The sequence below is a fragment of the Leptodactylus fuscus genome, chromosome 7 (genome assembly GCF_031893055.1).
Source record: "Leptodactylus fuscus isolate aLepFus1 chromosome 7, aLepFus1.hap2, whole genome shotgun sequence".
Taxonomy (NCBI): domain Eukaryota; kingdom Metazoa; phylum Chordata; class Amphibia; order Anura; family Leptodactylidae; genus Leptodactylus; species Leptodactylus fuscus.
In genome coordinates this window covers 12,535,314-12,559,487 of record NC_134271.1, presented here as the reverse complement: position 1 = coordinate 12,559,487, position 24,174 = coordinate 12,535,314, and the positions used below count along the sequence as shown (strand labels likewise).

Genomic DNA, 24,174 nt, shown 5'->3' with positions numbered 1-24,174 from the left:
CCCAACCCAGATACCTTGTGTCAGGGAATAGACACTGCCAATAGGGATGGGCCAGGGAAGCTCTAGAGAACAAACTGCTGCTGTAGCAAATGTAAACTCTGTAAACTAGCCATGACCAATGACTTGAGACGGGCGAACCCCCAAGATTTGTTTCTTTTTGGTTTCGAGTGGATAGAGGTGAAGATATTATACTCTATGGTCTCTTCAGTGGGTGGTGGAGGCCCAGGGGAGGTGTCGGGCACTCTCACTCAGTCTCGATGGTGTCATGCGCCGTGGGGCCACTGCTGAAGTCTATGATTGGGCCTCAGCGATGACATGATCACGCTTGGTATGCCCATGTCACCGTTGTGGCCCAACCACAGTCCTCAATGGTGACCCTGGTTGTAGGACATCACCAGACGAGCCCCGGTTACTGCGAGGAGACCCAATAATAATTTTTTTTTCTCCACAATACATGGTGGCCATTTTAGTTTGTCCGGAACAAATCCCCAATTGTTCAATTTAATTAACAACCAAACAATTTGGGATATCCTGGCTGAATTTGGCTTGTGCCAAAGCGGTTCACCCATCTCTACCAATGGCAAGAAGTTGGAGACCAGTGGCCTGCAGAGGCATGGCATGGAGCTCCTGGCCCGCAGTGCCTAATCTGTACCAAGTCTTCATATTAGAAGGAGATACTTTATAGGCCCCCTAAGTCTCCTGGACCTAGGTGCCACCACAGCCTCTTCAGCACCTCAGGTTACACCCCTGCTGGCCAGTGGTTGTCTCTACTGAAGTCTATGGGGTTAGGGAAACATCTGAGCAAGGTTCATTGATGGGACTTGTTTGGTTGGAATAACCTTGTATGTCCCTAAGGTGGGCCACCTATTAAACCAGGATACATATGGCTGCCAAATAGTAAATCCTAATCCAACCCCAGACTAGTACCTAAACAATGTTACTTTGTATAGACGATGAATACAGCGATACATCTGGAAATTCATTTTATTAATAAACAATTCCATACAAATTAGACATTTTTTTCATAATCATATCAGCTACAACAAAGTGTGAAAACTGCCCAGTGAGTTCGGATAATGCCCACCAACTCACTTTTAGAGTGAGTCCTAATTCACTATTATCAAGCCCACCCCATCACCCAGGAACACCCCTAAAAACTTTTTTTTAAAAAAAAAAATGCAAATGTGGATCATCTACACCCATCTGTAGGCTCTGTTACCGATTTTGCATGGTGCACCATGATTGTTCTGTAGGGATCGGGGCTCTTAGTGGGTGTAACTCTAGGCCAGTTGTGCAGTGAGATGAAGGCATGATGGAGGACTGGCTGGTTTCATTGATAAGACTTGGCCCCTCCTATGTTTTGTATCCTTAGTACCCTGTTTGTCTCCCACAAAATTGAACAGTGGTGGGGACAAGTGTCCATCAAGCCCCGCGAGTGGTCGCAAAGAACGTCTCCCACTCTGGAGGACCTGTCCTGTCATGCCTTACACAAACAACCCATTGAGATGAATGGATACGTTGTAATGCTTCATTTTCCCTGTGGTGGTGCTGTAGAGCAACTGAACATTTGCCGCCCGGTTTCCTCAGAAACGATCACTAGAGGTTCCAGCCTATTGTCAAACAAACCCTCCAAAAAGAAGATATTTATTGTAAGATCCTTTTTCACCACCAACTCCAGTTTCTTTTAATAGGCGCCGCTCCACTGGTTCTGGTGCAGTTGGAATGCTTTCTTTAGCCCCCACCATTCCTGAGCAATCGGTGTTGTTAAAGTCAACACCTTCTTTGCTATTTAGGCTCTCTTGACCTGGAGCGGATGATCAGAGACCACTCACTTGCCAGGAGATATCCTAATTAGAATATTGGATGCTGAAACTAACAACAGCAATTGTTCAGGAATGGTGGGGGCTAGAGAAAAATATCCAACTGTGCCAGAATCAGCTCCCATTAAATAATGCAAAGAACTGGAGTTGATGGCAGTGGTTAAAGTCCACAAGGACCTTACAGACTCCTATAGTGCTGAAGACTCTTTTGGTGTGACCCTTGAAGACCCTTGGTGTATCGCTTGTAACCCATGAAGTAGTGGTAAATCAGCCAGTTATCGGCACCGTGCAGATAACAAGTGTAGGGAACATGTATCATAGCAGAACTGAGCAACCTTCCGGTTACGTCTCAGTCAATATTTTATAGATCTTTGTGCTAAGAAATGAGAGTCTGTCTTCTCTCTACCATAATTAATCAGATATAAAACATTTTTATTGTAACCCACTTCAAGGAATGGTACAGGATTAGAAACACATGGCTACTTTCTTCTAGAAACATTCCCACACCTGTGAATAGCTTGTGTCTAGTATTGCAGGTCAGCTCTATGATGTGAATGGGGTTGAGCTGCAATACCACAAACAGCCTGTGGGTAACTATGGCGCTTTTTAAAACAGCACCTCCACCAACTCCCTCTCTTTGCATCCTTCAATAGATTCCTCTCCACTGATTCTGGTGCAGTTGGAATTTTTTCTCTAGCCCCCACCATTACTGAGTAACTAGTGTGTTAGTTTAGCACGCAATATACTAATTAGAGTCTCTACTGCCAGGTGGGCGGTCCTATTCTGGAGCAGGTAGTCTGGGACCGCCTACCTAGCAGTACAGAGCCTAATTAGCCAATTGGGTGCTGAGGCTAACTGCACTGATTGCTCAGGAACGGTGAGGGCTAGAGAAAAAATTCCAACTACGCCAGAATCAGTAGACCGGTTCCAATTGAAGGATGCAAAGATTTGGTTTTGATGTTGAAAGGTCATTTTTAAATGATATTCCAATCAACCTCATGATTCTATAGACTGATTGCTATGGAGCTTCGTGGTCACTTTTGTTTGTTTGACCCAACACTGCAGTAAAATCTCCGTTCAGGTGAATGTGTCTGACTGCAGTTCTCTGCACTGCCAGAAAGCATCAGGGGCAACACCAATTTTTGTCCCACATTCTTGCACAGAATAATTGGATGATCCTCACGTCTATAAAGCTATGATATGGTGATGGCTCTTTTCAAAGAACCATAGATACAGGATCATATAGAATAGCGGATGTTGTAGAATTTTTACAACAGTGCCCCTGCTGGCAAAACAAAGCAGTACAAGCTAATAGATTTCGAGCATAGACTTTTAGGTAGACCTATTTTTAAGAATCCTCCTAACACGATTGTCAGTCACAAACTCAAAAATTTGATCCAAAAAAGGGAATCAGTCACTGAGTTTAGATCATGCTCCTAAAAATTACCCCCACTTGGCCCCAGTGGCCATGTCCAGACGTAGCTAATATGGCCGGGATTCAGGACAGTACAGATAAATTACACTAAGACCGTTTTTTTGCTAAAAATCACCCAAAAATTTCCCAGGGATTTACCAGTGACCTTAGACACAAAGCTAGTAATGCCCAAAAATAGCAGCCGCCACCTCTGCCCGGTAACAGGTAAAGTAAGAAGATTCACAGTCAACTAACCATAGGTGCATGGAATTAGGGTAAGGACGTAGCTACATCTTTGGCCTACGGTACAACAGGATATTTTTGGCAAAAATGTGAGCGGTATGTTGGCCATGTTGCCCAAAGCAGCCAATCAAAGCTTAGTCTTTATTTAGGACCACCCCTTTCCTCTGCCTTATTGGGTATGTGGTTGCCCTATTGGGGGCTCTCCTACTTGAGAACCCTCCATATGGGTCCGAATATCTGGCGGACTCGGCAGGACCAGGTGGACCACTTATTGGATGAGCGTCAACCAATAATTGGTTGCCGCCATTTTTTCCTCTAGCGCTTGCTCCCTACAACACGTAACAATCCGTGTAACATGTCTACCTCTTCTACTATCACCTACATCACCCCGAGAATTGTTTTTTTTTATATAAATCAATATTTCAAAAACTTTGTTGCTACGTATCGTCGGTGTCATATTGCTAGAGCGACGCCATATCACAAGACCCATCAGCCCCCTAGACGTCACATTGGTACGAACGACATGATTTGTATAAACTGATTGGTAAATTAAAAATAAAAAAAATCTTAGTCCCAAAAAACCCTTTTAAATTTGATGTTAAAGGGATATTCCAATTCCAGCGAAAAAATTTTGGCAAAATTTTTGAAAAATTCGACAGATTTCTAATATACTTTGTGCATCAGTTCCTATTGGGTTTCAAGATCTGGATTTATTCCTGGGTCTGCTCTGCGGGGGAGCCACTGAGTGACCCCCGTATACAGCAGGATATAGTCAGTATTGACTGGATACTGTGTGTATATAGGGGCAAAGCCTATTGGCAAGAGGAATGGTAACGCCCAGTTGTCAATGTTAGGACAGAAGGTAGTGACGGAAGCTATAAAACATGACACGGTGCCCGATTAGGAAAGAGGAGACCCAAGTTTTGGCCACATAGTTCTCATTCCTTGACAGAGATCTTTCAATCCTAAAACTTACGCACAAAGTATAGTAGAACATTCTAGAACTTTCCAATATACAATCTATCAACTGTATTTGCTGGAGCCAGAATATCCCTTTAAGATGCAGCTGCCTTCAATGACATTATAAAATCTGCAAAAACACAAACTTTACAAAGTGTATATACAAAGTGGAACCGAGACAATTCTCTAGAATAATCCGGCGTTCCCGATCTCAGAATATTCTATCCAATTCATTGTATAAATCTCCCAAGAGCTACCAATGCAATGCAGCGAAATCCTATAAGAGATTGCAAGTCACAGAAAACTGTGTACATAATCATTCTCCGGCGTGTAGAGAAGTCATGGGCGCCAAGTCCGCCATCTCCGCCTCTTCTTGGGCCTCCCATATAAATAAATTAGTCAGTGTTCGCAGCCTTCTAGTAGCTGACTTCAGCTGTCGTTCTCCTTCCATCCCCGTGCGTTCTTCCCAAACTTGTAGACCAGACGCCTTCCATCGACACGTTCCAAGATCTCTCGTTTGTAGTAATATCTGCAAAGGAAACGGAAAATTGTCATCGATATTCTGTCCGTGATTATGGGGGCGGCCATCTAGAGAAAATGGCAAGTGTTAGTCGTTGTTAGGCTTAGTGGTCAGCGTGAAAATTGCAGGTATGTAGAATTAGATATATATAAGTGCTGTAATACAGAAAGCAATTGAGAAGAGAGGAGATAGCAGCTATAAGGCCTAGCTCTGTGGTATGTGTGCTCGCGATGGATGGGGTTAGGCAAAACCAGGGGTATGGGTATTTTTCAGGTGGAGTAGACCTCGTTGCTTTATCACGGTCATGACTCTTATAGGGCCTATCATGGAATTTTCGCAGCTAATTCCCCTCAAGTTAATGGAAAAACTATGCTGATGAATGGGATTGTGTTTGTGCTATTGCAAAATTAAAGTGGTGTCGCAACAAAGGCGACTGCAACTGCAGAATAGATACCAGGATGTTCACTATATAGTGTGAGAAATAGATAAGAAGAAGGGGTTGCCCAGAATGAGAAAACATGGCTGCATTCTTCTTCTTAGGAAGTGACCTCATATCTGTTAGTCACAGTTGAATCCCATGATGTCACTTCCTGAAAGCAGCCATGTTTTCTAGGACCATATTACCCCTTTAAAGTTGGTCGTATATATTACATTATCGATGGCAGATATCAGGGGACATAAGGGTCACATATTTACCAACTATGTAGTCGCTCACCCCTCTAGGACCACTAAAGTGGGTGTGGTCTCACATTTTGGGGTGGAGTTTTACCCGCACCCCCTTTTTTCGGGTAGGGAAGGCACAAATTTGCTGGGACTGTAGCCTTAAACGTTCCACTATGGGGATAGGGCCCCACGACCACATAAAAAGACACCATTATTATAAATGGCCCCTGGGAGATGGGGGCCCTATTACAAAGACCTAATCTACCTAAGGTCGGCCCCGTGTGATTCCTGTATTCATGTTACCTCATCGCCCGGCTCAGCTTCTCGTAGGTCATGCTGCTGTTGTTCTTCTTCTTTCCCCATAGCTGCGCCACGGCCTCGGACTTCAGGAATCGGAACACCCCCTCGGAGCGATCTTCCCATCTTATTAGGCCAGGGTTCTTATCAGGTGTAAGTAGGATGTCTCGAATAAATTCCCACAGATGTGTCCCGCGCGGGTCTGCACAGAGAAGGTCATGGTCAATGAGATCCTGATATCTTTTTGTCCTGGAGTCATAGTAACATGGTGGATAGTTTAGGACAAAGACATCAAACCTATAAACCTACCATGGAGAACCGGTGGAAGGCGAAATAACCCCATGAGATGGACACCAAACCAAAAAATAAATTCCCCCCCTTGTCATGTCTATGGGCCTAGATGTAAAGAGATCATTGGATAGACCTCTGTACTCTCCATTTATATATTTGTACATTGTAGTTTGGTCGCCCCCATTTATGACCCCTATCTCTTAGGCAAGGAGAAAACCAACGACAAAGAGTGTCTCTCGCTCTGGAGGACCTAACACGTCCAGGTGTTACACGTACAGCACATGGATCTGAATGGTAACAGTGTAATACTCTATTTCTCCAGTGGTGGTGCTGTAGGGAAATTAAACAGGTTGGCCGACACCCATAGATACTGATGATCAGATCAGATCAATGGGTCTTGGACAACCCCTTTAAAAAATTGCAGACTAGTTCTTTAACCTATTACAGCTGGGGGGTGATCATCAATTTTGGCCCTGTGTAGTTTTTGTGACATCTCTATGATCTTTAATCTCCCAGACATAAAGTCCTCCAGGCGGGAAGTGAATTATTGCAGGAAATACATCATCTTGAAGAAATTCGGAAGCTTCTTTGCACTCCTGTAGACCTGGAGGGCCCCTCTTCTGGCTGTTAACAGCCCATCAAACATCACAGGGGAAATTGTCTCGTAAATCACTGCCCAAATATTGGCAAGGAACAACTCCCCGGAGCGTCAGACTCACGAAGTCACACTACTGTCAAACAAGCCTCTTAAAGCGGGAACTAAGCCACTGGGATTGTCCAAAAATTTTTGTGACAATCCCAACCAGAGACGGAGTGTGTGTTTCTGGGCAGGTTGGGTGGTCACGTAGGTGGGGCTTAAAAGCCCTGATTTTTACCAACCCATATTTGATAAATTACCATTGATCAACTTCATAGGCTTCAATGGTTATTAAATTCTGAATACTGGAAAACCCTTAAGTTTCCCTGCAGCACCCCCGCAGGCAAAATAAGGCATTACAATTAAAAAACAAAAATTACACGATCAGTGGTTTTACATTGACTTGCAAAAAAAACTTTTGGAAGTCGACCCATACAGTAGCACAGTCATCCTAGATCATGCCAGAATGCTGAACATGGAGCGAAGAGGAAAGAGCCGTATCCAAGTTTTATCTACATACTTGTACAACATGTGATACCGGCGTCATCATTGCCAAATACTTTCCAGGGACATATTACTGCTGCTCCACAACCTCAACATAATCAATACTGGGGTCCGTCAGAACCAAGTCCCTGGTACCCTAGGCCCCTCCCAATAGTATAGCCACGCCCCTTATGGAAATAACTAAAATGACGTAAATGTACAGCGCAAGCACCGAACCAGATCAATATCTGTGACCGTCACATATTTCTGTACCGTACAGTGCTCTCTAGTTTATGTTGGTATTGGTTTGTACACTGTATTGTGGTATTATGTGTGCACTGTATGGTGATATTATACAAGCCCTGTATGGTGGTATTATTTGTAAACTGTATGGTGGTATTGTTTGAGCACAGTATGGTGGCACTATTTCCGTATTATATGGTGGTATTATTTGGTCACTTTATGATGCTATTAATTGAGCTCTGTATGGTGGCATTATTTGTTACTATGTGGTGGTATTATTTGTGTACTGCATGGTGGTATTATTTGAGAACTGTATGGTAGTATAATATTTTCTTGGTATGGTGTTATTGTTTGTGCAATGAATGGTGATATTATTTGAGCACTGTATGTTAGTATTATGTAAGGTGGCATTATTTATGGTTATTTTATTTGTGCACTGTATGGTATTATTTTTGCACATTATTGTAGTATTGTTTGTGCAAGTTATGGAGGTATTAATTGAGCACTGTATGGTGCTATTATTGGTGCACTATGTTGGTATTATTTGAGCACTGTATAACGGTATAATTTAAACTATATGGTGGTATTATTTGTAAACTGTATGGTGGTATTGTTTGAGCACAGTATGGTGGCACTATTTCCATATTATATGGTGGTATTATTTGGGCACTTTATGATGCTATTAATTGAGCTCTGTATGGTGGCATTATTTGTTACTATGTGGTGGTATTATTTGTGTACTGCATGGTGGTATTGTTTGAGAACTGTATGGTGGTATAATATTTTCTTGGTATGGTGTTATCGTTTGTGCAATGAAGGGTGATATTATTTGAGCACTGTATGTTAGTATTATGTAGTGTAAGGTGGTATTGTTTATGCACCGCATGGTTATTTTATTTGTGCACTGTATGATGGTATTATTTTTGCACATTATTGTGGTATTGTTTGTGCAATTTATGGAGGTATTAATTGAGCACTGTATGGTGCTATTATTGGTGCACTATGTTGGTATTATTTGAGCACTGTATAACGGTATAATCTAAACTCTATATGGTGGTATTATTTGTGCACTGTATAATGATATTATTTGTACACTGTATGGAGGCTTTATTTCAGCACTGTATGGTGGTATTTTGTCAGCCCTGTATCTTGACATTATTTGTATACCACATGTCTCTTAGGTAATTGCCTTATAAGCAATGTCCTAGTGTACTGGTATCCTCAGAATCAATATGGAGTCTGTCTTAGCAATCCGTTTGCCTAATGTCCCGGCGAGGTGCAATACCAGACATAACCAGGAGTGGCGCTCCTATAACTCTACGTCTCTTGTTCCAAAGCGACAAAGGTCATAGAAAAGATGAACTAACAATCCAGCACTCATAGAATGGCCGTGAAATTCATTGGAATTCTATGTTTGACTTCCTCACATGAGTCACGCCATAACCCGCTGCACGGTGAGCAGCGACTAATGCCGTCCAACCTGTTACAGATTATCAGTCTGCCTGTTTACAGTAGACTCTAGGTTACCTGCCCAGAGTATTGCCCTGGGACAGGAAATTTCGTAGAATAAAAGTTGAGAGAATGGCGATGTATGGAGCGGGGTGCAAGGTTCAGTTCAGCTGGAGGTGACTTCCCGATCCCCGTAGCGGCCCGATTCCCGATAACCTACCCGGCCTAAATGATTGGCAGGATAACAATCACTTACTGTGTTTCTTGGTGCTGCTGGCTCTCTGGGGATGGTCCTGAGATTTCTTCACATCAGATTCCGTATAGGCTGTGCAAACAGAAAACAGTATTGTTGTCCCGCGGGTTGTTGTGTGCCAGCAATGGTGTAATACCCAATGATGAAATTTTTCATATAGAAGACAAAGGGTCACTTCAGGTGTGTGGCAATAGAGTGCACGAAACCCGGACTGTTCTCACACCCCCCCCTTCCCCAGGGGGCAAAATCACCACTATTGTTCCCGGTCTCAACGTACGGCCTACTGTCTGAATCCAACTGTTATGGTAATTTTTTGAAAGAATTTTTGGTGATTTTTTAGAATATTTCTAGTTATTTCTAAAATCTTGGAGTTTTTCCTCTGACTACAAAGCCTTATGGTAGTCTGACACTTCCTGTTCTGTAGAGATCACTTCTCGGCAAGTCATTTCATCATCACAGGGAGGATTATAATGACGGGAACCCTCTATAGAGAGATAGCTCAGGATCCACCGTTCACCATAGGTGATGTCACAGTTCACCTCTTCCCCCTCCTCGGCAAAGGTCATAGAGCATGCCCACTACACTCTCCCATAGAAGTCAATGACGTTGGGTTATGAAGACCACATCGGCACCAAATTTTTGACAAGGTGCACATTTTGTCGTAAATCAGAAATCTGGATCTGGACAGTCATAAGGTGCTATTAAGGCAGGACCCAAAGGCTCGTTGGCAAAGGGGGCAAACAGCCCCTTGGATAAGTTGCGGCAATTAAGTGTTGGTCCATATAAAGATCTCCGCTCGCTGGGACAGGGCAGGGTCAACCATTAAAATCTCACTTGCCTATAGGGCCGATTTTGCAGTGAAAAATTGGAAATTCAACATTTTGGGTGAATTCTCAGGCGACGTGGGGGCTTTCCAGGACCCATGGGCTGGGGGCATCATCCGATGCCGGCCCTTTAAAGTCTATAGAATGGGTTGTCCAGTTTCCGAGAGTGACCCTCCACTCTGGGACATAGAGGGGCTCACGGTGGAGAACACCCCTCGCCCCTCTGGACATTTACCTCCATCCCAATGGAGACCACTAGGCTTCAAAAAGTTACAAGGGAAAATGGAAGTGGAAATGGAACAATATGGATGGAGACCATTCCAAAAATTTTTTAGGAACACCGTGTACATCGTTGGGTGACTAATATAATGATCTATAGGCCAAAAAGTTATTACCTGTATTATAATGACTAGTTGTAGTCGCCGACAATTGGGTCCGGCAGAAGGCCTTATTGTCGTATAAGTCTACAAGACAAAAGGGAGCAAAATTTGTAAGAATCCAAGGAAATCTGGTCACAGATACAAAGATTCTCAAACAATTGAAATTATTTTTAAAATTCTTTAAGACTACAAACCACCCTGCGTAGTCTGGTCCTGCCGTCGTCTTACCCTTTATCTCTTCTTTTCTCTCTGCAAATTTACTTAAATTATGTCGATACATGTAGGAGACATTTGGAAAGGAGTATGACGGCAGGATCAGACTACATAGGATTCGGTTGTAGTCTGTTACCATGTAGACACGAAACCGTATCAGATTTTTATTGAATATTATTAGCAAAGTTGCCAAAAAATCGGAACCATATCCGGACGTTAACATTCTCAATCAAACATGTGGGATTATGAGGAGTCCTGGTTTATCTCACAATGTGATGATGTCATTGATGATGTCATTGGTACTTCCCCTTCCCCGTTTCTTACTAAACACTACCCCGTACCTTGTGGTTGTGTTGGGTACTGCAGGGGACAATGAAGGGGACGACGGGTTTATCAGAGTACAACACTTACCATCATAGCTGGTCTCATATAAGAATGTCTCCTCCTTCCAGGGCGCAATCGGTGCAGGATCTACGACAGACATCAATGACATTAGTGACAGCTATTCAGTGTAGACCATTTCAAGCTTTAAGGGGCTACACAATCCCTTTAAGGGTTTTCTAACTTTTCAACAAACTTTGCATAAATCATTAGTCTACAATAATATAGGCAACTTTGTAATATATCTTGTTAAAGAAAAATGCTTCTTTCTCCACTTATCAGGTTCTTTTCTTGCTTCCTCCTCGACTGACTTTCACTCTGAAATGTCAGGAAGAATATGCAAATCTGTCTTCCATGATGTGATTAGGAAGTCAGGTGCCTCAGTGTTGCAAACCAATAGAGGGTGCTCACTGGAATGTGCAAGCCTGTCTTCCCTGATGTAATTAGGAAGACAGAGTCTCAGTGATATGGCCCAATAAAGGCTGTTCCTTTTAATATCATGCTCGACCTTCCATGAGGCCTTTGTTTTGCAATGATGCTGGGATTATTACCAGGTATAGTCTCTCAACCGAGGACGGCCGTTTCAATGTTATTGCATCTCGTCAGCCCGGTGTAGAGAAGACTAACCTGGTAGAGGTGAGAGGCTTAGACAGGGTTAGGGGGATATTGTCACTCCTTGGGGAGAGACCAACATTTAGGTGTGTGGAGACTTATTAAGCCTTTATATCACTGAGATTCTGTCTTTTTAATTACATCAGGGAAGACAGGCTTGCACATTCCAGTGAGCGCCCTCTATTGGTTTGCAACACTGAGGCACCTGACTTCCTAATTACATCATGGAAGACAGATTTGCATATTCTTCCCATCGTCCCTTGCACAGTGGAGTGCTAAAGGCTTAATAAGTCTCCACACACCTAAATGGTGGTCTCTCCCCAAGGAGTGACGATATCCCCCTAACACTGAAATCTCAGTTGAACCTATCTAGCTAGAGCAAGACAGAGGGCAGTTCACTGAGATATCAGATTACAAAGAAGACTATAGTGAAGGGAGAAGTGAGAGAGCAAAGACACAAGCACAGATAGAGGCTGCTGGTGCAAAGCTTCTATCTCACCCCAAGTGCTTTATTCACATCAATACTGCTCAGTACTTCTCTATAATGTCTTATATGATGCTTCTGATAATGGAGGAAGTGAGAGAGTTATGGAGCAGGGGATGGGAGACTGGTGCTGGAGGATAGTCTCTAGCACCAGCTCAGGGAGAACTGAAAAGTAGAGATAGAGGAAAACTCCAAAAAATAATAGAACAATATTAACAATACCTGCTTGCTCTGTTTTAATGACGAGGGATTGGAGAACCTGGCTGCCATATTGACCTACGAGAGAGGAAAGAGAGGTTTGAGCCAATGATTGGTTAAAGAGGTCCTACAGCCTTATGTCTAGAAACATAACCCTATGACTGTACGTTCTTTGCCTTCATTCCATTTACACTCTGCTACATTTTCCCTGAACGCTGTTACAATGTTCCAGGACTGGAGGGAGATTTGTGCTCATAAAACCTGAAACAAACACGTTACGTGTGAACTCGCCCTTAGGGGTTTTTAGCTTCTTGAACTTCTGGAGAATCTTATAATAGAGACGAATGTTCCCCTATACTAATAAGAAGTCTTGAAAACATCCGGAATCAAAACCTGAAATTATATTAGGAAGTTTTAGAAACTTTCATTGTTCAGTATTAACCCCTTCCTGATGTAGCCATTTTTTTTTTTTTTGGGGGGGGGGGGCATTTTGGATTTTTGTCCCGCTATGGTGTTCACTGTACCGGAGAAATAGTTTCATATGTATATGATCTGGGAGTTTTTGGATTAGGGGGAGGGTGGGGTGATCTAGGGAAAGAGCGATTCTATGTATTTAAAATTTTTGAATTTTTTTGAATTTTTTTTCTTTTTTTACTTTTATTTTTAGACTCCCTAGGGTATGTGATCACCACCAGTACAATATATTGCAATACTTATGCATTGCAGAATATAGAAAGCTCCATTGACTATGGCCTACGGCAATCATGATAGGCCTGGTAGCCTTCAATGGGCTCCTGATTTCATTGATATGGATCGTTGCCCCTGGATCTCGCTTTATGGAATGGCAAACCGGAAAAACATGGCGGCGCCCGTGATACCTTGCTCACTTGTAACTGAAGCATCTCAAAGGTAATGCTTGTAATTAGAAAGGTCTCTGTACTGGGCTTATGACAGGAAGGGTTTTTTTTTTGTTTTTTTTTATTGATATTGTATCACTGCTGGAACCCCTAGGGATCAGCTGTAATCTGTTGGAGTGCCTATTGCAAGTGTTTAATTTTCCTGCAACACCCCCACAGGGTAGGTGAAGTATTACACAGGTCTCAATCAAATCAATAGGTTGCTGTGCATTCCATTATTTGTACTGGGTCCTCCACTGTGATCCAAACCAGACACCCCTTCTAAACTTTATTTAAAGAATGATGGACAACCCATTATGTGTTACCCCTATATCAGATGGCCACGATATACAAAGCACATCCGCATAAGTCATGTCATGGAGGATCTCGCAGACATGACCTGCTCGCTCTGGCACCTTGCACGCCAGTATTTGTTATGTTACGCACTGCCAAGGAGGAAGTTTAACAGGACAGCGTAGGAGGAATGCCAAGACACAAGACAGCGCTGTGCGGATAAGGAAATGAAGACTAACCAGGCAATAACACACGACATTGGCTCTTAGTTTGTTTAATAGACTATAGTGCTAGAAAATTAATTGCTCTATTGAAGAGATAGACATCCCCAAATGACAGCTAGAAGAGCCAAGAAATGATGTTATATATAGGCCGTGTCCTTCTCCGTGATAAATTGTCTTTATTGCATCAGCGAATCTAAAAAAAACAGTCTAAAAACATCCTACCGTTTTGTGTATGCAGCTCTAATGCAGACCTATGTGTTTCCATAGCTATAGATCAGACTACACAGGGTTTGTTTGTAGTCTGTTACCACAGAGAAACACTATCATAGGAGCTTTAAATTCAAAACAGTTACATATTTGCATTGTTCATTTTTTTTATCTTTTATAGGAACAATCTGTTTGTAACAGTGTACATTGCCTTTAATTGACAAAAAATTTTAGAAGCAAAATTTTTTAACCCTTTTACAGTAGGAATTAGACCCAATAACACCAGGAACTGAAGCGTCTAGCATATGGATATTGTATGTTGCGGGCTGACTTTGGAACGTAGCGAGAAGTATACGGCTAGTCCCAGGATATATATACGCGACGTCTTATACTGTGATCCAGATTCTTACCTTGCCACTTGAGATTCTGCACATTACTGTACAAGATGTGCCCGACCAAGCCTGTGGCTTGCGTGAAGTCCTGCAGGGTCATGCTGCACAGACGTTCCCCGTTGATGTCGAACTCCTGGAAAGGGATACAACTGGCGTCCAACTGGTTGGTGTCCACGAATTGCTGCAGCCACTCCCAGACCTGAAACTTAGTCCAGTACTGGGGATGTATGTCATGCCACTGACCCGTGAAGAACCCTGCAGAAAGCCAAGAGGTAGAACATGTCATGCACTTCGCAGGTACACGGACACTTGGCAGGGCTCGGAGATTTTATAGGAGCAGCTGGCACCGTAAAAATGGAAAACATTCAACTTTTGTTTGTTAAGGGAGTAAAACTGAGTTTATTAATTGGTTCCTGCCGGATAGACACTTGTCAGTTTTCCTCATCTGATGTACAAGTGTTTTTCCATTGTAATTTGAATACAATTACCAGGTAATAGCTTTGCATTGTTGACACTTAAAGGGGATGTCCCTATTCTAAAGACAGTATTAAGGAGACCTTGACTCCCTATTAGCCTGAGCTAAAAGTCGTTCCTGCTCTGGAGGACTCAGCTTGACCATATACTATATAGTTTTGCATTCATTTACATTGACCAGTTGTAATACCACATTCGTCCTGTAGTGGCCGCTGCAGGAAAAGTGTGCAATCACTTCTCTTGACAAATGTTGCCCTTTCTTGGAGTTATTAGGACTTGGTGCATTCCCAAATTACTTGATGATCCCGTTTTAAGACCCATAAAGTAATTCGGAGAGCAACAATGGTGTCAACTGGTTTATTGAAAGACTCCATCGCACAAAATCAAAATTTTGCGTCCGATCAATTGATTTTTATTGCAGGTTAAAGGTGAAATTTCCCACCAGTGTAAAAGTATAAAAAGTTTTAGAAAAATCTAACTATTTGGAAACTGTCAGTAAGCTGACTCGCTGATTCTGTTGTTGATGGATCTGATTGACAGTATATAGCACACTAGCCATTGCTTCAATCGGGGAATCATAGCAAAATTCAGCGTAGGCCCCATACTCACTGAGCCAACCTACTTTTTCATAAATTTAATGTCCACTGATCCCTTGTTAGGTCCTCAATAATTGGTTGTGATAGATCTTTAGAGGACTCAGAGCTGCCTGTGGCCACCACTAGGGGGAAACTGCCTGTGTGATTGATGTGATCTGGTTCTGTTGAAGGACCTACACACATGAGGTCACATGACCATATCTGTGCAGGTTCTTAAGCCAGGCCAGAGGGCAGCAAGGTTTCACATAGGTCATAGGCTCCTGAATTTGGTCTGATCTTGATGGGTATTTGGAGAGTCTACTCTTGCACCTTTGGAGATGGGAGATGGGGTCCGTATTTGTTTACATTTGTTCAGGGGGTCTGATCCATGCTGACAGTGTCCAGTGGTCTCTAATGGCTATTTCACAAAAGGAACGGTAAAAACCTGGCACAGACAGCTAACACTAACTCTATAGACATGGCATGGCGTGATGGAGGTGTGGTAGGTGGTGGTGGTCCGGGCCTAAGTTTTTGGAACATTCTAGGGCTTCAGTTGGTTCTAGTCCCCCGCTTTGGGGTATTAATGTGTTAAAAAGCCAGCTGTTGCAAAACTACAACTCCCAGCATGCCCTGACAGCTGCAAGCCAGGAGTCATGATCTGGTAACACTGGTTAGATAGGACTGAGGTTGTTCTTACCATCACATGTGGGGTAGGGAGCGGTCCAGGCAGGTTGATGGGAGTGTGAGTTGGCACTTGGATTAATATTCATAATGTTGCTTCCTTGTAAAATCATGATCTGCAAAAGAGGAAGAAGTCGTATTTGTCAGTTCATGAAATATTCCACAACATTTTGGTGCAAGAATCATTGAACGTCCTAGAATATTGTGTCTGATATATTCATCTGCAATACCTGGAACAGCCTGTGTACAAGAGTGGCGCTGTTGGAGAAAAAACGCAACGACCTGATTTCTTAATTCATTCGATCACTTTCTAACTGTAGACATAAGTAAACAAGTAGAATACTTTCGCTTTCTATAGGAACAGAGGTCACGGTTCACAATCCGTCTGAAGCTTGTGTAGTCACGTGCGCTAGGGATCGGTTTACAGCCTCAAGATAAGCAGTAAATGTGACTTGTGGGGTAGGAAGTAGATGATAGAGTTCCAGCAACTGTCAGCCCGGGGGATAAACAGAAGGAGCGACACAAGTGCTGATGAATGGTAGAGCGCGGCCGCAAGGTATGCTGGGAGTTGTAGTATTGCTTAAGGAAAGGTTGCAGATCTCCGCTCTGGGATCTCAAAGTGGAAACATCTTTTGAGAATTTCCACCAGTTTCACAATAATTCCATTGGATTTCCCCCATTCAATCAGAAATCCCATTCACATATATTGTGTTGTAGTTGGTGCCAAAAACTACCTGACCTGTGCCTTAAAGGGGGTCTGTCACCAAACCTAACATATCACCCCAACGCTACAGATAGATGGGTTAGGGTCACCTGAATCAGACAGTGTTTTCCCCTTGTAAATCGCGGCCTCCGTTCCAAAGTTATCGCTGTTTTTAGAATATGCAAATGAGCTCTTGAAGCAACAAGGACGTCGCCATTGCCCCAAAGAGGTAAGTGTCATTGGCGATATCTCGGCAATGGAGGCGGCGATTTGCAAGGGGAAAACAGCGTTTGTTTCGGGAGATCCTAACCTATCTATCTGCAGCCTCGGCTGATGTGCTGATTTCTGGTGACAGAATCCCTTTAATGGAAAAACTTAGGTGGTGCTGAGCTAGCGGTTGCACCCAGGTCCTTAAGGCCCCTCTGCCACATATAAATGACACATGAGAGGTGAGGGCACTGTTGCAGATTTTGCATTAGGATCCAGGAGCTTCACGTCTGGACATAGTGGGGGGGTCATTAAAAACAAAAAGCTGCAATATCTATCTTATAGTATTTCAGACGCAGAGGGTCCAGGAGGCTTCTGGAAATTTGTAGACCCTATGGACCCCAGAACAGTTGGTGTATCTTCTTGGTTACAGAGAAATCTCCCAGAACCCTCGAGAAAATGCTCATGCAGATTGCAGGGTCCATGGTGATGTGGGTAAACATCTTTGTCAAGATTAGGGTGTCGGAGACATTGGGTCCCCAGGGGCCGATATACACCTGGAGCCCTGGATACTTTATGTAACTTTCTAATGGAGCATCTATGGTTGTAAACTGAACCCATTGCTTTCATAGCGATCCTATAAGTCAATCTTAAGAGTCACATCGGACTCCAAGCAACACGTTTCACGAACTTTGCACAATAACAACCGCCCTACCCCATCTATATAAATCGTACAATACTTGACATGGGACATAGTAATAAGCCCTAACACAGTATACGCCGCGCTGTCACATCACTAAGCCTCTCGTGTTCCCGCTGACAACCAATCCAGGACAATAATAACCATCGTCTACTATGTCTGATATCCACCCGAACCCAGACAATGCCGCCATTGTTGTCAGGGAACCTGTTTATGATGAGGATGACGGACATTGAATACCCGGAGTTTATGAGCTTAAGACGAAGAATTCAATACACAAAACACGCCAAAACATGTAACCGAAAGATTGAGGACCCATACAAACTCTGTAACGGCGCCCCCCACGTAGCGTTTACAAGTAGACACTAAAAGCTGGAAGACGTATGGAGACAGAAGCCTTAAAGGTGAGGTTCCCATCTTATATATTGCTAGGAAATGTGATCACTTTATGATCGGTGGGCGTCCAAGCAAAACTGGAGACCTCGTGCAAGGTAATAGTTGCAAAAAATCCAAAGTCACACGAAACTTTATCAACATAGACTCCAACTGAAGTCATGCGTGACTGCAACTCGCATGTGACATCACAGATCTAAAAAGAAAAGTTTGCGATACCAAGCTGCACACCATTGTTTTTGGTCATGTGACTTGCTGCTACATGCTGTCCAAAAACACATTGCTGTGTGCAGAATGTACGGTGTATTTTATGAGGTGCAGCATCGGGCAAATCACCCAGAAATTTTTGCAGAGCGCTTCACACGCTGGATCTCTTAGATCCCCATCTCAAGAGGTTGAAAGGATATTCTACATGGAGACTTCTGTCGCATGACCTGAAGATCGCAGTGCATCTGATTAAAGTCTATAAGGGCACGACCTTGTGTGACATAGCAGTCGTAGAAAATCTAAAAGGTCATGACCTTGTGTGACACAGGTCACAAGTCACATGTAGCTTTACTTCTGTAGACTCTAATGGAAGTTGTGTGTCCCATGTCAGCGATTCGATGATTTTATAGCCAAATCTCAGCTGAAAAAAAAAACCTCACACAAGTCACAGACAGGTTACACAAATATTTTGGGTACGTGACTTATCTGCGACTTGTTGTCCCCAAAATATGTCACCGTGTAGCTTTAGCCCCACTCAGGGGCCTTTCATGCTGTGTGCAGAATCTACAGTGTATCCTATGAGCTTCCTGTTGTTAACCCTGACTCACAATGCAATCTCAATGATAAATTCAGCTCTGCTACATCTTCGTGTTTGGTTGGACGAGAGCACATTGTGTGATGATGAAGTAATGCCGGGTTCATGTCACAAGAGCCCTGCAGGTGTATTTCGGTATTTCTGTTGCACGCATGCTATTGTGAAGCCTGTCAGTGGGAGGCCGGGCGCTGACAAGATGAACCCCACCGTGAGGACGTTAATTCACTGTTTGCACCTGTTCTGCAGCTCTGATACTATCTCATAGGAGCTTTGATTTGCAGCAGAATAAACACACAGTACAAAGAATGGCATCTGCCCCAACAGCCCGGCTCACTGCAGATTATCTCCCAGTAACGTCTACCATTAACCCCCTCTAGTCCGCCGAATCAAGATCAAATGTTCGCTGCTTATTTTAACACAAGAGATCATAAAATAAGGATAGTTGAGTTGGTTGCACATATACAATCACTTTCCCTTACATCAAGGGTGCCCAATACGTCGGTCGCGATCTACCAGTCGATCACAAAGGATGTATGGGTCGATCGCGGGATGCAGCCAGGGATCCCCGGTGTCTGCTTGTTCACAGTGCAGGCTGAGAGTCGACTCTCAGCCTGCGCTGTGAACAAGCACTCCGGACACTTGCAGGCCGGGCATCAGCAGCTCCGGGGGATGACGCGCTCCCCGCTCTTAGGGATGGAGGGAGCCGAGGTGCTGCTTGTGCACAGCGCAGGCTGAGAGTCATCTCTGGACACTGCCGGCACAGTAGGAATTTTTTCTCTAGCCCTCACCGTTCCTGAGCAATCAATGTTGATAGTTTTGGTGCCCGACATACTATTTAGGTTCTATACTGTCAGGTGGGCGGTGTCAGTCAGGAACAGACAATGAGTTTGATTATGACATATTTTTGCTGTATTTTGCTGTATGATGGATCCCCAATTTTTGCATGCCAGATGGCGGTATACGTTTGAAGAGATGGAACAGGGGCACCAGGGTCAGCAGATTTAACCCGCGATGATCTCCTGCAGCCACCGCTTGCCATAACAGGATCACGTTACATGGTAGTTGGCAGTTCTCTCTGCTGTGACCTCCATTTCTTACTTTCGGTTGTATTTTCCAGCTGCTTGGCACTCTACAGTAACCTCTCCGCTGAGAGCAGAGGACTTGTGGTCATTGACTGTAAGCCAATACCAGTCAAAAGATATTCCTGGAAATATTCATTATAGTATGGGTAACACAAAACTAGTAACAAAGGCGGACATTGTATACAAGCCCAGAGATAACACACCGCCCATCAGATCCGGTGTTATAAACAGGATTACTTACTAATGAATATCCATTGTAGAGCCGGCCATACACGTGAAGATCAGCTGAACCTGCCAATGTTGGTGGGGAAGCCAACTCTCTATTGATAGCAGAGGCAGGGGAGGGCAAGATCAGGCAGTTGGAAAACAACATATTCAATCCTGTTGCTCTCACAGGAGATATGCCCATGTCTCTCCTGCTTATGGTAGGTTTCTCCTTGTCAGTGCTTATAAACAGGAGGCAGGGGGAGCAGTTTGAAGCTGCATCTCATGGGATACACTGGAATTAGTGCCCACTGCACTCACAGATATTATAGGCAGAGGAGCAATGTAAAGGTGCATCTCGTAGTATACACTGAAGATACTGTACACAGCAAACTCAGATAGTACAGACAGCCAATGTGTGCAGGGCAGAGCAGTGTGAAGTTGCATCACATAGGATACACTGAAGATTTTGCACAGAGCAAACTCAGATAGCATGGAGAGGCAATGTGAGTCTGCAGAGCAGTGCGAGTTGCTTCATATAGGATACACTGAAGACTCCTCATGCAGTAAACACAGATAGTATAGACATGCAGTGTGAGTCAAACAGCTTTATGAAGCTACATCACATAGGATACACTGGAGGTTCTGCACACAGCACACACAGTTTTATACATCATTGTATATACTTTCTTATTATATCACTGCCCTCTTGTTCTCTTAGGTAAGGCAGAAATGATATCTTCAAAAGGGGGATATACTGAGGAACAACGAGGGTGGAGCATGGTGAGAAGGGGAGGGGTCTCAGAGGAAAGATTGACAGTTGATGATAAAACACACCCTGTAGAAAGGATCAATGGTACCGCACACTCAGCTTAATGGTGTGGTGCTAGAAGTAATAGGGTCCTCCAACCCGTATAACCAATAAGGGTATATGACGTTTTGGTCATGCGACATTCATCAGAGTTGCTCTAGTGCGGGGCAGGCCAGGGGATAAGTGTCACGCCGTGACCCTGGACTGCTAGTCGTGACACAGGGTTAAAAATGTATGAAACAAATTACACTGATAGAACTTTAGCAATTAATTATCCAATGAAAATTTCAAGGAATGCATCTTACGCCAGGTTCACACTAGTGGATGTCTGTCCGTCGTTCGGGTCCACACGGGGACCCAAAAGACAAAGACCCTTAGATACCCTTGGACCCCATAGACTATAATAGGGTACACTGGGTGCCAGTCTGCGGCATCTCCTACCAAGACTCCAATGCAGAACCTAGCCTTAGTTTCCCCTGCTATGGCACTGCACACTTGCCCCACAGTGCCCCAGTGGATTACACCTGGTCATTCGGGTCCTAACATGAGCCTTTGTTATGCCATTGGCTGGCAATAGTCAGATCGGGTGTCCTCATGCCAAGTCATACCAAGGATGGCTGCAGCGCAATTTTTCCTCCATCTGATTAAGACACCTGCAATATTATTTATGACTTAATTGTGGAATTTTCCTTTATGACACCGGAGCAGTCGATACAAAAATCATTAAGAAACTCTAGTCAGAACTTGGCCTGACTCCAAGGTGATGGAATAATTCTAAGCCACCTTAAGTTGTCGTGGCTCAGTATAGCCTGATATGACCCCAGATACACATCTGCCCTATCTAAGATGTGTCTATGACTCCGTGTATATACAAGATGTGAGTAAGAGGTCATGATATGTGAGAGAAGTGAATCTAGGATACTGGAGTAAGGTGGAATAGTATGAGTTATTGGATCTGGAGTACTATGATGTCTTGCATATTGAATTAAGTAATGTGGTACTACCTAACTTAGTATGGAGTAAGTGTAGGTGAGGACAGGGAGTCTATGCAGGACTCTTAAGGTGCCCATATACCTTCAATAGCTTGGGCCAAACACAGCTTTAGTTGGCAGATATTTCTCCTAACCACCTTGCCCTACACGTGCACACTCGGCTAAGTTCCCATATACTATCGTGTATGGGGGCCTTTATGGTCCATCATCAAGTTAGCAAACTACCCAAGCCCCACCACAGTGGGAAAAACATTGGTTTGCATCCTTCCTCCACCCAATACAATGGTTCGGTTTGCTCCCCCTGTTGTTGGTCATCCCCTGGCAAACAGTTCCCGTATAGATGTAGCTACATAGGGGAAAGTGAGTATAGGCCACACTGCACAGGAGTGAAGTCTGAAGGATCCATAGAAAACTTGACCATCCTTGATCTCGATTCCCTTATTTCCTTCTCCTGGCTTGTACTCATTTTGCACCTTCTGGAACGTGTAGTTCGGCAGACACCACAGAGGCAGAACCAGACTTATAGGGGGTCCTAAGGTTGTAGCCATGCTGAAGTCCTAGTGACCATGAGCGTTAAAGACCCTGTACTGTCTACAAAAGGTGCCATCTTAGGAAGGAGACTTTTACTTTTTTCCTTCAAGATCCTAAGTGCTTCAAACTATGCGTCTTCCAAGACAGGAAGACAAAGAACCAAACTAGGAACCGCCAAACCTGTTGGGTTAGGGGCCAAAGGAGACTTCACCTTCAGTGGTGACCTTTCTTGCCTCCATGGCATGTAACCTTGCTCTACAGTATGGCATCCCCAATAATGTGAGTTTGTGCTCTCACCTAAGATCTTCTAACCACCATCTACACTACAATAAGAAACTAGAGAAGTGTCCGGCCTGTGCCAAGAGACTCGTCAAAACTGTTGTGTACAATGGGAGGACACCCCGCTAAAGCGCAATGTCAACAGCTAAACCCATAGCAAACATAGCGCAATGGCATGTAAATTGCTGCTCCAAGTGCACATTGCTTCCTCGGGTGACTTGTCTGAGGGCGATAAGATCAATTTGCAGAAGAAGTTCAGTAGAGTTAACATTACGTGACACGTACGGTATCCTGTAGTGTTGCTGGGAAATATCTTCACCTAAGTATGAGAGGTCCATTCTGAAGAAACTTGAGATTAAGTTTTCTCACAGTCTGAGGGCTTTGTTTTAGGTTACGTGTAAACCTGTGTCAGGTTTTTTTTTCGGAAATCATTGCACAAGGTTTAAACGTGGCAAAGTCTACAATGGTCAGGGCTGGAATGTCCCACCAAAGGACCAGAGGATGTTCCTGGGAGGTTCTGGTTCATCTAGAACAGACTCAGAAGACAACCTATTGGAATAGACTTTGAAGTCCATCTATTGGTCCAAGGGGCTACGTTATCACTGGTTCTAAGGAACCCAATGACCGTGTTATCTTCCTGTCGAGAAGTAAGAAGGCTACGTCGGCTTTTGCCCCATCATACATGACAACATCTTCCATCATCACTGTCTTCTTTTGCCTAGATTTAGGATTTAGTAACAGGGGACACTGTTTGGGCCAGCGGAATTTTTATGACAACGTACGCAATATCGAGTAAAAATATTCTGTACAAAACTTCCTAAAATTTCAAAGGGAAAATCTGGATCAAATAGATCTCAAACTTTATTCAGATCATCTAAATTCTACCCAAAAAGCCTAAATTTGATGGTGTTCTCCACTGGGAAAATTCCAGGGTCAGAACCATTCCAGTTCTGACCCTTATTGGGTTTCCCTCCTGGTCACACTCAGGAACTGACTTTGGTCATAGTCTTGACCCCACCTTAGCCAGTGACGAAGTGGTCGTGAATAAGGTAGAGACCAGCATGGTCACGAAGCAATGTTTTGGGTTTTTAACCTGTTTTGACCAAAATGTAAAACAATGTTGCCAGAGACCCTTTAAGGTCCTCAACCCTAATGCCGAATCGGTAGTAGGCCGCCATCGATCATGTGCCACTTACAATCCAGTGATCGCTGCCTCTAGCTACATTCCTACCTGTTGAGGTGAATTTTTTGGCTGAGAATAAGAGTAATGTCTCAGAAGAAGCCAAATACAAGTTCTACAAGATTTCTTCACCCCTTTCTAGCAATGAACTGGTATCAATTCCATCTGCACAATGAACCTTC

The 24,174-nt window shown here is 43.7% G+C and overlaps 1 protein-coding gene across 1 annotated transcript in view; it reads right to left on the bottom strand.

The window, feature by feature from the left end:
- Positions 1-4,638: 4,638 nt before the first annotated feature.
- EHF (ETS homologous factor) overlaps positions 4,639-24,174 on the bottom strand; it is a 29,862-nt gene continuing 10,326 nt past the window's right edge. The window contains exons 2-9 of the mRNA XM_075283641.1: positions 16,125-16,224; positions 14,397-14,633; positions 12,390-12,443; positions 11,102-11,161; positions 10,493-10,561; positions 9,277-9,345; positions 5,924-6,119; positions 4,639-4,966 (exon numbers count right to left, since the gene is read on the bottom strand). Of these exons, the coding sequence (XP_075139742.1) occupies positions 4,867-4,966; positions 5,924-6,119; positions 9,277-9,345; positions 10,493-10,561; positions 11,102-11,161; positions 12,390-12,443; positions 14,397-14,633; positions 16,125-16,221 (882 nt within the window). The 5' untranslated portion in view covers positions 16,222-16,224 and the 3' untranslated portion in view covers positions 4,639-4,866. The remainder of the gene's footprint in view (positions 4,967-5,923; positions 6,120-9,276; positions 9,346-10,492; positions 10,562-11,101; positions 11,162-12,389; positions 12,444-14,396; positions 14,634-16,124; positions 16,225-24,174) is intronic.